Genomic DNA, 14,901 nt, shown 5'->3' on the forward strand with positions numbered 1-14,901 from the left:
ATTTTTTTTTTTTTTTTTTTATTTTTTTTTTTTATTATTGCTGATTGAACCTATGCGAAAATCCTACGACGGTTCGATCATCGGGCGAAAAGTTTTGTCCGATCGCACGGTGTATTGGCAACTTTATACTCACCCGATCTCTGGAGTGGCTGGCTGTGACGGCACTCCCTCCTGCCTGTTTTCTGCTATGCTGCAGCGATGGTAAGTCCCTTGGCGTCCTTATGTTCTATAGAACATGATGATTTACAGGACCTTAGATCACTCCAGGGACCATGCTAAGAGCAAGCTGGTTCAGAGGATCAGGTGAGTATTTTTTTGTCCTCGATAGACACAAATGAGCACTTAACCCCTGCAGTGTGAAATGTGTAACAAACTTTTTTTTTTTTTCCCCCATATTATTTTCAACCTGCAATTCTGAAAATAACGCACACTTCCTGTCCCTTTGTGTCTACATTTGATTCTCCACTGTATGTTTGAAGGAAGGGATAGCTGTGACGCAAACTAACCCCGTGTAATCTCCATTACATGATGGACTGATGTGATTTATTCGCTTTCTTTTCAGCTCACAGCTAGTTCGCACCAATTGCGGTGCGGTCCAGAGCGGTAGTTGCAGGACCGCACAGCAATCGCACACTAAACTTCCCCCTTTGTTCTGGGGTCGGAGGGTGCATTGAAGTCAATGGCAGCCACTGCCTCCCACCTGCAGTGCAATCGGACACGTGGCAAAACATTGCCTGCGTTCTGGTCCAGTATGAATGCAATAACGAAGGGGGAAGTTTAGTGTGCGATTGCTGTGTGTTCCAGGAGCTACCGCTCTGGAATGCACTGCCATTCGTGTGAACTGGCCCTAAGTGATGAGAACACTGCATTTTTGGTAGAAATTTTGGCTGTTGAAACATATCTGCCAAAAATGGCACATTCGGCCAAAATAGCGGTGCATCCCTGGCTTCTCTCCTCCCCGCTGGGCGCTGCTGTGTCCCAGCGGGGAGGAGAGAAACTGTCACAGGAGGCCGAGCGGGGGAAGAGAGCAATGTGAGTGGCCGGTGTCTCCCCTCCCGCACCGCTCAGCCTCCTTTGACAGATTAGGAGGGCGGAGGCAGAGACTGCTGTCACAGGAGACCTGAGCTCTCCTCATGTACGGCCCCGCTCAGCGTTCTGTGACAGTTCAGGAGAGCGGCGGTAAGGGGGCAGAGACAGCTGTCACAGGAGGCTGGGCCGGCGGTGCGGGGGAGGAGTCAGCTTTCAGAGGAGATTGAGCTTTCCTCCCCCCCCCCGCCGGCCCAGAGAAAGGTAGACGCGTAACAAAGATTACAAGAAGGGTATTGGAAGGCCAACAGTCAAAGGTTAAATGCCTATTGTGTAATCATTATAGCAGTTCTGCATAATTTGCCTATCATATTAGCACCTCAGACTAAAAAGCAGAGCCGTGCTATTCGAAACAAAAAGAAAAACATGCATGTAATTGAGTGTCATTAATGCCGGCTGTTCTGTATATTTCTTTACCTGCCATTGTAACACACAGATGTACTGTCAACAAGAAGGATCAAATTACTTGCTGAAAGGCGCACCGAGCAAGAGGTGGGGCCTCTAGAGTAATTATTAACATGAGATCATTTGCCTTATAAGATGATAGTAGTTTTTCCCTTGCATGCTTCTCCCTCTGTCCACGGCACATCATGCCATGCAGGCAGACAGCAAGCCTGTCCGTAAACTCTCTTCATGCATAGTACAGCACAGGCGCCGCACTTACACATGGCCAGGAAAACTGACGGTCAGATTTAAAGATCAGGTAAACTAAGACTTTGTGTGTTTTATTGATCGATGGACGTGTTGGTGACAGGTTAGGACTTGGACATTGACGATCCGTTCTCATGACAAATGTTTGTCATTTTGGTAGCAATAGAAGAGTTACAAAACCTGATGGTAAATTCTACGTCAATACATCTGTCAGTGGGAATGTCACATTCTTTGTTCTGGCAACTCGTTAACTCACAATATTATCATTATAATTAAGGTATCTCTAGATACAGAACCAGTTTCATGTCATGGCTGAAAAGAAAGGGATCTCGTCTTTCTAGCGTGTTTTAAATGTGCAGGGTTCACAATTTTCAAACAAGAACAGCACCAGACAGGTGGCCCGCTTGTTAATCTAATAATAAATTAGGGGTATTTACATAGTGGTGTTTAAAATTAATTCACTATCTGTAATTGTTCTTGGCAATAATATGAAAAGCCAACAAATTATTTAGAATCAATTACTAATATTTCCTTTTATGGGCCGCCATTGGTGTACATTGGTACTTTGAAAGATTGCGTACAACAAAAAAGTATATTTATATTATAATGGGGAAAAAATTAATTATCTCTATCACTCTATTATTTGTGACATTTTCTATTTATTTTTGTTAATTGTTAGGGCAGGTTCACACCATTTTGGAAAATGACAAAATGAGACATGCAGTATTTTTCTAGTCTGGTCTGGAATGGACTGTGCTGGTGTGAACAGAGGAAATAGCATAGGGATACATTAGAATGCATTTTGGGTCCGGAAACAATCTGGTCTGGAGATGATCTGGTGTGAATGGGCCCTTAAGGAATACAGCAAATTCAAAATGTATATTTAATTTACTGGTAAAATACATGCATATTAATAAGCAAGGGCTATATTCCGAGACGTAAGTGAAACTGGTTTGGAGGGAAAAATGCACAATCCAGCACATAGTGAGAGAAAGGTGAACAATCCGGTCACTTAGCTACAATATTTGGTGGGGAGAATGCTGCTGGGGCCCAAAGAGACGCCCCAATGCTTTTTGTAAAGTTGCTATACTCATGGGATATATATGGGTGAGAAAATATATATTATAATTATACCACCATTTCCACTTCTTAACGTGCTATTGAATCATGACTCGCATCTATTACTGTACATCCGGGGATTTTTTTTACGCATGTTTATAGACCTTAGCTAAACACCATGTGGTGATATCTACAGTTCCTCCTGGGAAAAATGATGGCAGTTGTCATATGTGTTTCAGAGGGAAGATATTAGTAATCTCGGATTTCAAGTTCTGGAATTTATAAGAATTATGCACCCCACCCTATACATTGGGCGTCTTTTCTGGGAAGTGGCTATTTATTTATTTTTAGTGGTTTATACTGTTTTTGTACTTTGTGTAACCTAAGGACAGTGTCTATTGAAGAAAGAGGTCAATAATGGTAGCCTCTATATTTCTTTGAGAACAGGTATCCTTTAAAGCAGTGGTTCTCAACTCGTGGGTCGCGACCCAAAAGTGGGTCGCGACACCCTCTGCAGTGGGTCGCGGCGTCATGTCTGCATAGGCCGGCCCATCTGCATTAGAGAGAACTAGAGGGGGAATTTGTGGTTCAGCCTGTGGAACCTCATAATGTCAAACTGTCCCCTCTCTCCCGGCCTCCCCCGGGCTCTCCGATAAAGTGGTATGGCCCGGGGAGAGAGGGGACTATTTCCTCACTTTTGGGCCGGCACATTAATATCAGGGGCCGCGGCGCCCGACAATTAAGTTATAGTTCCGGTCTGCACTGGAGAGTACAGCAGATATCAATCCGCCGCTGTATCTACTGTACTCTCCAGTCCAGATAGTTCAGTCGGCTGGAATCAGAGAAAGGTAGGCAGACAGGGAGATGTGCACTGTGACAGGACAGGGGACACTGATGGATATTATGCATTCCAAGCCCACATAATATCCATCATGTATATCCATCACTGTCCCCTGTCATAATGTATGTTAATGAAATACACAATGTTATTACACAGACTGGGCTCAGAATACATAATGTCCATCAGTGTCCCCTGTCATATTGTCCTCTGTCAGTGCAGAAGCTGGGGAGGGGGGGCATTAGCAGGGGGCTCCGCTGCAATTTTTTTACCTGCAGCAGAGCCTATGCTAATGCACCCCTCCCCCAGCTTCTGCACTGACAGGGAACTTTATGACAGGGGACACCGATGGTCATTATGTATTCCAAGCCCACATAATATCCAATAGTGTCCCCTGTCGTAATGTCTCCTGTCAATGCAGAAGCTTCGGGGGGCATTAGCAGGGGCTTAGTAGAGAACCTGCCGTGGTGCCCCTGCTAATGCCCCCCCTTCCCCATACAGACACCCTCACCACCCCCTCCAGGTTCTGCACTGACAGGGGACATTAGGACAGGGTACATTGATGGACATTATGTATTCCAAGCCCACATAATGTCCATCAGTATCAGTGGCGTAACCAGAGTTATGGGCGCCCGGGGCAGACATTCCCCCCCTACCCCCCATTATATAAACATCCATTGGAACTGTACCCCGCAACCGCCACCCCCACACGTTTTTATTTTAATTTTTTTAAATATTTAATTTTTATTCTTTATAAACTTTTTAATTTTTTTTAATTCATTTACTTTCAGCAAAATATATATTGCTGAATACTGCACAAGTTGTTTTGTGTAATAAATTCAAATGTTTCAGAAATGAAATCATTTTTGGGTCACGCCTTAATGACCAAGGAAACATGTGGGTCCCGAGGTTACACAGGTTGAGAACCACTGCTTTAAAGGATTAAGGGATGATGATTATGAAGAGTTAAGAGTTGTTGCCATCTGATGGTAACAGATATTTTTCACATAACCTTCGTGAATGTTCTCTAGGAACCATAAAATAGCATGTGTACTTTTATGAAAGTATCTCTTAGACAATCATGTGACTTGTGTACTAGAAAACTTGCCGTTATTGAAAGGAAGCCTTCAATTACATATGAAACATTTCATTGTGGAAATAGTACAAGGGCACAGTTTACCATGAAACCATGTAATTATTATTAATCAAATCTCTTTTTTCCTTCTATTTATGCGCCATTCCACATATGCAAGTTTTTTAGAGAGGAAGTCCAACCCAAACTGATATTTGGCTGGGTCTTTCTGTTACTTTGTTGCCACGTGTTACTCCATCAGCTGCACCATTAGTTTGCTGAGATTTCAGGGGAGTGCAGTTCTCTCCCGGCTGTGACAGTTGAGTGAGCCAAGCAGGAAAGTCGCCGAAATATCAAAATGGTGCGAGGTTTAATTTAGAGTCATAAGGGCTTGATCACATTATGTCCATTTGAGCTGCATTTTTCTTCACACCACTACACATGTACAATTGTTTTCTACGTGCCCTGTCCACCATACATGTGCGTGTTGGTGTGCAGAAAAATGCAGCTCAACTGACATGGTGTGAACAGTTAGACTGCATTCACACACAGCATTCTGGGGTTCTTCTAGGAATCCCAGGTGTCCTTGTTCAGATACGGCCGCTGTGCCCATTCAGGTTAATGACAGGTTGACAACAGGTGCATCTGTCAGTGGACATGGTATAATTACATGCAATTTGGGATAGAAGACTTTTGGTGGATGCAGGATACATGCCTCCAGGAATAATCATCCATGCCAAACCACATGTAATCATACCATGTACGAAACAGCAGACTTCCGCTGACAGATGCGACCGTTGTCACACTTTCATTAACCTGAATGGGCACAGTGTCCGCATGTGACCAAGGACCCTGTGATCCCTGCCGAAAGGTTCTTGCCGGAGAAATCCCAGAATGCAGCACAGAGTCAATATCTGTAGTTTTAGTGACAGTTGGTTAGGCGTCCAATAGTCCGTTTCACACCAAATCACACAATCCATTTCAATTTTCCCCATTTGCATCCTCCAAGTGATACAGATTGACAGCTGAGTAACTTTTTTTTCCGGATGATTTGTATGCTCTTCATATTTTTAACATACTCTCTCTTCCTATGTAGACACTACCTCCCGGGTTATAGCTTTTTCCTTTGTCAGAAGTCAGGTCAGAGATGCTGTACTTCCATGAGGTGTGGGCACAACTAGCTATTACACAAATATTTTTATGCTTCAGATGACACACCCATGCTTCCACATTCTGCATGTTGCAATTAATACAAAATCAAAGGAACATCTTCTGTCTTATGAAAATAAAGGAAGTACCAGATGTGACTGGTCTCATATTGTTCTTGCCATGCGTAAAGAATTCTCCTTACCAGCTTCCAGCCTAGGCAGCCAAGATCACATGGTCCCTGGCTGCCAAGTAATTTTCTTGGGATTTTCTGATTGGCAATATATAGTAGGTCCCTTTTTAGTTTTTAGGGACTTTCTGATTGGTTATAGCAGATCCATTTAGTTGCTGGGGATTTTCGAAGTGGTCATCGCAGTCCCCTTTTAGTCACTGGTGATTTTTTCTGATTGGTCATAGCTAGGGATGCACCGATAATAGTAAATGCTCCAATACTTACCCTGATACTGGAACTTCCGGTAAGACTGAGATCTCTTTCTGACCGGCAGTGCCACGAGGGAGCATGGAGTCCGCTTCCCAGCCAATCAGAAAGCCAGGCGGTGGGCTCTGACTCGCCTTCCGGCTTCCTAATTGGTCAGGAAACCAGGTTGCTTTTACTTTTTTCTCACTGTCATTCTGATTTCCTCTCCCGATGTAGTGAGGACCCTGTAATCTACCTTTTTATATGTACTATGACATACAGCTGCTATATGTACTCATGACTTGAATATATCTCATTGTATCGTCAGAAATACTACAGGATGTTGTTTTGCTCACTGATTCTTGGACCCCTACATATTAGGATCTTTTTTTTCTTTGATGTATTTATGACTGTATTGCCTATGTCTTTGTATTTGTTCTTAACACTCCTTTTTGTCTATGAAATGTTTCTAAAAATAAAGAATTTATAAAGGAAACCAGGCTGCCTAGCAGCAAATGAATCGGGAAGCTGTGCAGCACGTCAATCCGCAAGGGAGCATGGCTGGGAAGCAGGTTCCAATCAGGAAGCCAGGCGGCGGGTTTTGACTCGCCTCTGGCTGTCTCGCAGTGTTGCGAGGGGAGTGAAGCCGGTGTTCTATCAAAAGAATCAGGAATCCTGATAATCTGGGCCCACGGATGCCAGTATCGGTATTTAGTATCTGCGAGTACTGATAAAAAAAAAAAAAAAAAAAGTCAAAACGAAAAACCAATATCGGTGCATCCCTAGTCCTAGCAGACCCTTTTAGTCTTTGTGGATTTTATGATTGGTCATAACAGACCCCTTTATCTCTGGGGATGCTAGGTAGGTATGCTTTACACATTACACTTACCTCCTTCAAATTTACAAATATCAACTTTGCGGATTTCTTCTTTGGAGCCTTACAATAGGTTAAGTATTTTTAGTTTTGGATAGAAAACGGAAGAGTTAAAACCCTTTTAGGTTTGTACTGTTGTCTGATAGAGGAGGTTTTTCTGAACTTCTGGTGTGTGTCCCTTTGTTGGATTCTCTTTCTCAAAGATACAGAAACAAGTATAGCATATGTGTGGGGAATGGTTAAAACTTATGTGCGTGTTTCATTTTTCGTGTGTGTGTCCATTTGAGGCGATTCCTCTTACATTCTGTGTGGTCACTGGGACAGGAAGTGAGGAAAAAGCTCCCTGAGCAAAGACGGCAATTAAACAAAACAGGTTGTAACCTCACACCCACTACAAAAAACAAAAGTTTTGACTAATTTTTTTTTTTTGGGGGGGGGGTAGAGTACTGAATAGTTAAAGGGTTGAATTTCAGGGGATGGGGCGGCAGACCAAAATAAGAACATGACTGAGCTTCCAATACTCCTACACTCTAGCCAAAACTAAACAAAATGCATTGGCTTTAGATGCACTTTAAAGATCCAATAGTTTCTTTTTAATGCCAGGCTCAATTTAAAAAGAAGAAAATATATTTGTTGTTTGAGTAAATAGAATATGCCTTATAGCATGTCTTGTATTATGACTAAATATTATAGTTTGAATAAACATACTTCTTGGCACTATGAATTCTTCTTGGAGGTCTAATGATTGTTTCCTTTCTTTAATCTAGACCTCCAGCATGGAGGAGACTATATGGGAGCAGTACACGGTGACCTTACAGAAGGTAAGCACATTAAAGGTTTTTTTTTTCTTCTTTTAAAAACACCACATAACTGCAGCGTTCTAGCTCCCCAAGTCTCTTAAAATGACTAGGAAGTATTGCATGCATTTACAGCTTTACTCCGTGCCTTCATGTACTGAGTCTAATGACAGTGATGTTCTTGGTCAAAATGCCTAAACAGGCCCTGTCGCCTTGCTTATTGAGGGCACAGGTACACCACCTCCCATCCATTGGCCGTACCTGAACGGCCGGACGGGAGCCTTGTGGATGCGGGTGGGCGTTTTAAGACATCCCTTCCCTCCCCCACTCGTGCGCAGCGCCCAGCACGTGTACGAGTGGAAAAAGTACATTAAATGTAAACAGCTGGCAATGGCTGTCTAAATACAAGCGTTCCGGCGCCTGTAGCGACGCCCGATCGCTTGTATTTTGTGCTGGTGTGCAGCCGCCGCTGGTCCAGAGATCCGCTGTGCCCAGTGCGGGCCGGGAACAGCATAGCAGCCTTGTCACCAGAGATCAAAGAGAGAACAGTACTCGACTCCCTCTGATCTCCCCGCCGGTCTGTGAATGCCGGAAGTGATGTACATAACATAACTTCCGCATTCAGCTGTCATTCCCGGCTACAGAAGCCAGTGAAAAGCTAGTGAAGCAGATCTCTCATCATCTTCTCTGGGGGTCCCTAGGTGACACCAGGGGTCTTGGGGAGCCCTGATGTCTGCATAAAGAGGACCTGTCATGTAAATTGGCTATCGCATGGGGAGCTTCTTAGCCCCCCTATGTGATGGCAATAAAGTTTAGGTGTAAAAAAAAAAAGTTTAAAAAAAATTTAAAGCATAAAAAAAAATCAAATCATATAGGAAAAAAAAAATGTTACAGTCCCCCGTCCCCACATACACATGCATGCGCCTACATGCAAAAATTACGGTTGCACCGCACATGTTGCATATCACCACGAACGTCTGAGTGAGAGCAATAATTCTAGGGCCATTAATCACCGTTAACACTAAACTATTGAGCGATAAAAGCTTTTAAAGCGTCGCCTATGGCCAATTTTGGGTGTGGTAGTTTTTTGTGATTTTGCGGTAGTGCAATTTTAAGGCCTGACATGTTTGGTGTCTATTTACCTGACGTGACCCCTTCTTTTATATTTTACCAAAAAATGAGGGTGATAATAAATGTTTCATAACATTTCATAGGGAAACCCATTTTTTTTTTTTCAAAATTTTCGGCACTTTTTTGTTCTATAGTAAAAAAAAACAAAAAACACCAGTGCTGATTAAATACCACCAAAAGAAAGCTCTATCTGTCCCCACAAAATGGTATAAAATTAATTTCAATACAGCATTGCATGAAGGAATAAATGTCAGTCAAAGTAAAGCAACGCTGAATACTGAAAAATGGCCTGGACAGAAAGGGGGGGTTAACACCCTGGTGTTCAAGTGGTTAAAGCCCACACCCCAACCTACTTATCCTAACCTTCACAGCACTTCCCCTACCTCATCTTTCTCCATTTAAAAGCGATTCAAATACCCGGGGTTGGCTGGTTTCAGAGCTTATAAGGGGCAAAAAGGTCACCCCCTCCATCATTTGACAGTGTTCAGACCTAGCGATTGGTCACTAGACCCAAATACTACATCATGGGAAGTACTTGGATGCTCCAACATACCCAGATGCATCAGATATTCTGCAGTGGCTTTGAGACCACTGCAGAATCGGGGAAACGCGAACCGCGCTTGCAGTGCCATGTGGGTACAATGAGCAAGAGTAGGTGACAGAACAGAGACATCCCAAGATGTATCAAACGCCCATTATCAGCAGCCAGATTCAGGGTACTCTATGTGTCTTCTGCACACACAGGTGCACCCTGCCAGCCTACTGCAAGCATAGGTGAGTTCTGCTAGACTACAATTCAAGCCCATTCTGTGGGCTGGCTCTTGCAGCACTGGTACTACAGGTGGATGTATGGACAGTGGTTGGAGAACCCCTTTTGTCATTATGTGGCATCTACATAGGCATATTTGATCTGTGCAGATGAGCCATCCTGCATCCACTGCACTGGTGCCTTGCTTTCAGTGTCCTGAGCCACTAGGCGACATGGAACTGTTGGACACTAAACACTGGAGCTGGGCAGAGATGGTAAGAAGGGAGCAAGGCCAGAAGGGGAAAGAAAGACTTAACTCTGCCAGCATCCAAGGCTCTGAACTACCTAATGCAGCAAACAGGAGGCTGGCTGGGATAACCAGTCTCTGAAACAGAAATGTAATGCTTCCCAAAGACAACCTATGAAGGTACTTTTCATAAAAAGGGGACATGCAGTGACCAAATGAAATACAAAAATTAAAGAAAAGTTAAACTGTTCAATGTGTCATACCCAGACAGCAGTCCCAGGTGTGTATCATTATAAGATGCAATATTGCTACCGGCTCTTCCCTTTTTGTATGTGACTGCTGCAGTCTCAGGACTTTTACCCCCTGTTGGATTAACACTTTTGCTTTTAAGTTCTATCAGTTTCAGTCAAAATGTTTGTTTTTTATTCTATGCTCTTCTATTAAACTGAGCAATTATTTATTTTTTAACCTGAAGAGCTTTTCTTTGGTAATACATTTTAACACTTTTTTTTTGATAAAAGAATGGAAAAATTACTTTCCAGCAATTTCCCCTATACCACTTTTAAATAGTCGACATGCCCCCAGAATGGACTTGTTAAATTCCTCCATAGTACAGGGAGAACAAGTAATGTGTGGCATTGGCATATAGTGTATTAATGAAAGTTTACAGTCAAAGTTCACCTTTCAGTTTAGGAGAGCTTGTTTCCCTTTTTCGGGTTCCATCACCACACATGCCGGAAAATAGAATTTGTTTCTGTAAATCATTGCACACACTCATGAGAAGATTTGACATTCATGCAGCAGATTTCATGATCTGTTCATTATGACCTGGAGGTTAATTGCAGACGGGAAGAGGGAGTCGTTTATTGTCTTTTTTTTTTTTCCCCTTGTGTACTTCTGCAGCAACTGATCAAATCTTCTTACAATTCTAAATTGGCACTGACACTAAAAGGATTAAAGTAAAATTTGTACCCGTTTTTTTCTTGGGTAGAATAGGGAACAGTCAGTGTTTTACTGCTGTATGTTTCCAGTTGGGGAGATTTCATACATTTTGTGCACAGACATAAAACCTGAAAGAGATTATTATGCTTAACCACTCTACTTAAATCAATGGTTTTATTGTTGTCTATGTCCCCATTTTTTTCCCTCTGGTGCTTTCCTGGTGACAGCCCAGGAACTTGGAAAAATTTCTCTGGGGAGATGGACAGCAAGTGAATCCTGATTTTAGAAGTTTGAACCCTTCTGCAACAAAATATCTATCTTGTAACTTTTGTCAGTGACAATGTTTTTCCAGGATAAATCAGCTTTGTATTGTTCTACTTTTTAAAGCATAGCAAAAAAGGATTCGGGATTGCAGTCTCTGGAGGAAAAGATAATCCACACTTTGAAAATGGTGAACCTTCCATTGTCATTTCTGATGTGCTTCTTGGGGGTCCAGCTGATGGATATTTACAGTAAGTGAATAAACAATTTAAAGTGGACCTTTACCCCCTTTCACTAAAATTCACATCCGCACTCCGCTCTGCATACTGATATGAAATCATCTTGCATTCATTTTTAAATCTATTTTTCTTTTACTTACAATACTGTTTTCCCACTTGCTGGTCTTAGACCTTAGTGATCTAGCCAATGCCTAAGAGATGCTTCCTGGGAAGGTTACATCACAGTGCATCGCTAGGAAATCTCATTTGTAAGCTGCAAAAATTTGCAAGACCTCAAGGAAAGGCATTTTCCTTCCCTGAGATGTGCATGGTCACATGTCCTAGTCACATGTTCCAGGAAGTAAAGGGAGATGGGATTAATTTGACTTGGTAAAAAATGTCCACCATAAGAATGGGGAGGGATAGAGAAATAAGGTATGCAAAGAACAAAAAGCCTGCATTTATCTACAAGTATCTATTTGTAGATCATTGTTGGAAAATCACTGTGTCGGCAAGTTTTGATCATCCCTTCTTCTGTGGATAAAAGGAAAGGTAAATTAAATCTGATTTAATCTATTTATTAATTAGATTAAATCACGGTGATTCAGTAAAGCTTGAAAGGACTGGCACATGTTCCCCTAGCAGTGATTTTTGGTAAGATCTCAGCATGTTTATAGTCGGCTTTGATGTTCAGTTATAGGTCTAACTTTATAGAAACCTTTGAGCCATGACTGAAAGCACTGTTCTTCCTGCCCATAATAACCATTTCTTGTTCCATTTCACATGTTTTCCCTCATGGGGCACATAGTCGTAAATGCTATATGATATTTATTAGGACATTACTAAGACCAGTGAGCATGTGCAAGGGACAGTAACCCATCAAAATCAATCAGATTTAATGCTTTATATTTTCCGGGCTGACCAATCAGCGCTCACCATTTGCAGGCACTATGCCTAATACAAACTGAGTATTGCAGTACTGTATACAGTGTATGGACTGTACACTGGCTGACGGGGAGGGGCTAGCGCTTGCAGCGTAAAGGTATGAACATTGGGGGCGGGGAGTGGTGTGGATTTACCCTTTTTAAAGCTTATTTAGTGCTTGTTTAGAATATCAAAATGCTTGACTGGCCATAGCTTTGCACTTTTGATGTGACCCTATAATTAAAGCAAAAACAAAAATTGAGACCAGTGTACCTGCTAAAGAAGAGATTGAATACTCGCAATTTTGTATTTCTAAATATCCTGTCCTGATATTTAGGCCCCATGCACAACGTGCACCAGTAGCGCACATTTGTGGAGACGCGGCAAAACGGGCAACATGCTTGCGGTGCCATACATTTCTAATGGCACCCCAAACGCGATCAGAAAAACGCACGTTTTTGGTCCACGTTTGCGCATGTACAAACGCGGAAGCCAAACCACCACTTGTAGCTGTGAACCCAGCCTTACAGAGCTGTGCCTCACAGCACAACCCCCTCTAGCAGGGGAGGGGGACCTGATCTTTCTCTGCTGTAGTTTCAATTACAGTTCTCTTGTTCACCCCAACCTGCAACTGTACAGTGAAATGAGAATCTGCAAACTGATGAGTTAGTCTCTTTGTCAACCTGCTCTTTTCTCCTAGTCACATGAGTCTTTGCACTGCAGTACATATGTTTTGGCTGCTTTTGCTGCTCTCCCTCTTCTTTTCTGAGTTTTGGTATACAGACTGTACAGTCTACTGCAAGCAACTTATGCCAAATCAAATTCCGGTACTTGCACTGCTTGCATTTCACAAAATACATTTACAGGATGATTTATAAATCCTCTGCCGAGACATACGCCATTCGCATGGCATTGGGAAATTCTATTTAGTGTCTAGAATGCCGTGCGAACAGCGTTCAGCCAGCATATGTTTCAGCAGATGATTTATAAATCATCCCGATAATGATGTATTTATGATTTTAGATCTCTGTATCTGCCTGGAGTAACAAAATCCCACTGCAGTTTTTGAAAAAGCTTACTGTAATTGGGGGTCTACATTATTATTTATTATACAAGATTTATATAGCGCCAACAGTTTGGGCAGCGCTTTACAATATAAGGAAGACATTACAATCGCAATACTAATCAAGACAAGATGATAAGGAGGGCCCTGCCCGTGAGGGCTTATAACCTAAAAATGTACATGGCTCTAGCAGCCCCTGAAATACAGAATAATTAAAAAAATGTATGTGCAGCTTCCCACCAATACTTTGTGTCACTGCAGGCACCTCATACATACAAAACAGAATTAACCAGATGTGTTGTTTTTTGTTTTTCCCTACAAACATGAGTCTTCTTTCCTTTGCTACCAGATGTGCAGTGCTTCTAGAAAGCCTCTGATCTGCAGCAATGACTGGAAAAAGCTACATGCCGGAGATGCTGGAATTCGCAAAACTCTGTTGCCCATCTCCCCAGGGAGCAGCCATAACTTAAAATGCTGACATCTAATTATTCTAGTTGTTGGCTTTGCTAGGGAGCTCATTTTCATATTGAGGCAGATCTTGGAAAGTAGGAAAATTTCTATATTTGCACAAATTCTCTGCAGGGTTATATATAGTTACATAGTATTTGAGGTTGAATAAAGAAACTGGTCCATCAAGTTCAACCCATTGCGTGTGTATGAGTCCCTGTGTGTTCTTGTTCTTAAGAGTACCTGTACCCCTGAATGTTACGGTCCAAGTGCTTTTTGAAAGATTGAATACTCTCAGCTGAAATCACTGCTTGCGGCAGCGAGTTCCAGACCCTAACCGCTCTAACTGTGAAGAAGCTTCTTCGCCCCTTGTGCTGAAATCTTTTCTCCACCAGTTTTAGGTGGTGGATTCTAGTCTTTGTTATGGAGTTTACCTTAATACGTTTTATTGCTGATGTTGCTATCCCCATTGAACATCTTGTACATGAAAATCCCTTTTAATCTCCTCACCTCCAGCGTGAACATGTTTAAATTTAGAAGCCTTGCCTCATAGCTTTGGTCCTCCATCCCCTTAATTAGTTTGGTTGCCCTTCCCTGGACTCTTTCCAGCTCAAGGACATCCTTTCTGTGTATTGGTGACCAAAACTGGACCGCATACTCAAGATGAGGCCAAACCAGCGATCTGTGAAGTGGTAAAATAATAGATTTGTCTCTACAGTAAATTTCCTTTTTAAGCCAGAACTCGCTTTGTTTGCAGCAGCCTGGCATTGCAAGCTATTATTCAATCTGTGGTCTACTATGACCCCCAGATCTTTTTCCATTTCGGACTTCCCTAGAGGAGTACCCATTAATGTCTATTCCGTTTGCCTATTTTTAACCCCATAGTAATATATTCGTTTTAAATCAAGAGTTCTTTATTTTTAACCCTAGTGTCAAAATTCTAGGCCTAGACGCTGGCTTAGATTTGCTGTAGAACACT

The 14,901-nt window shown here is 42.3% G+C and overlaps 1 protein-coding gene across 3 annotated transcripts in view; it reads left to right on the forward strand.

Moving 5' to 3' along the window:
- LOC108786370 (tight junction protein ZO-2-like) overlaps positions 1-14,901 on the forward strand; it is an 80,843-nt gene that overhangs the window by 40,025 nt on the left and 25,917 nt on the right. For all 3 annotated transcript variants that reach the window (XM_018555649.1, XM_018555648.1, XM_018555647.1), the window contains 2 exons: positions 7,912-7,965; positions 11,397-11,521. In XM_018555649.1, the coding sequence (XP_018411151.1) occupies positions 7,921-7,965; positions 11,397-11,521 (170 nt within the window). In that variant the 5' untranslated portion in view covers positions 7,912-7,920. The remainder of the gene's footprint in view (positions 1-7,911; positions 7,966-11,396; positions 11,522-14,901) is intronic.

The sequence above is a fragment of the Nanorana parkeri genome, unplaced genomic scaffold (assembly GCF_000935625.1).
Source record: "Nanorana parkeri isolate BGI_ZX_2015 unplaced genomic scaffold, ASM93562v1 scaffold206, whole genome shotgun sequence".
NCBI lineage: Eukaryota > Metazoa > Chordata > Amphibia > Anura > Dicroglossidae > Nanorana > Nanorana parkeri.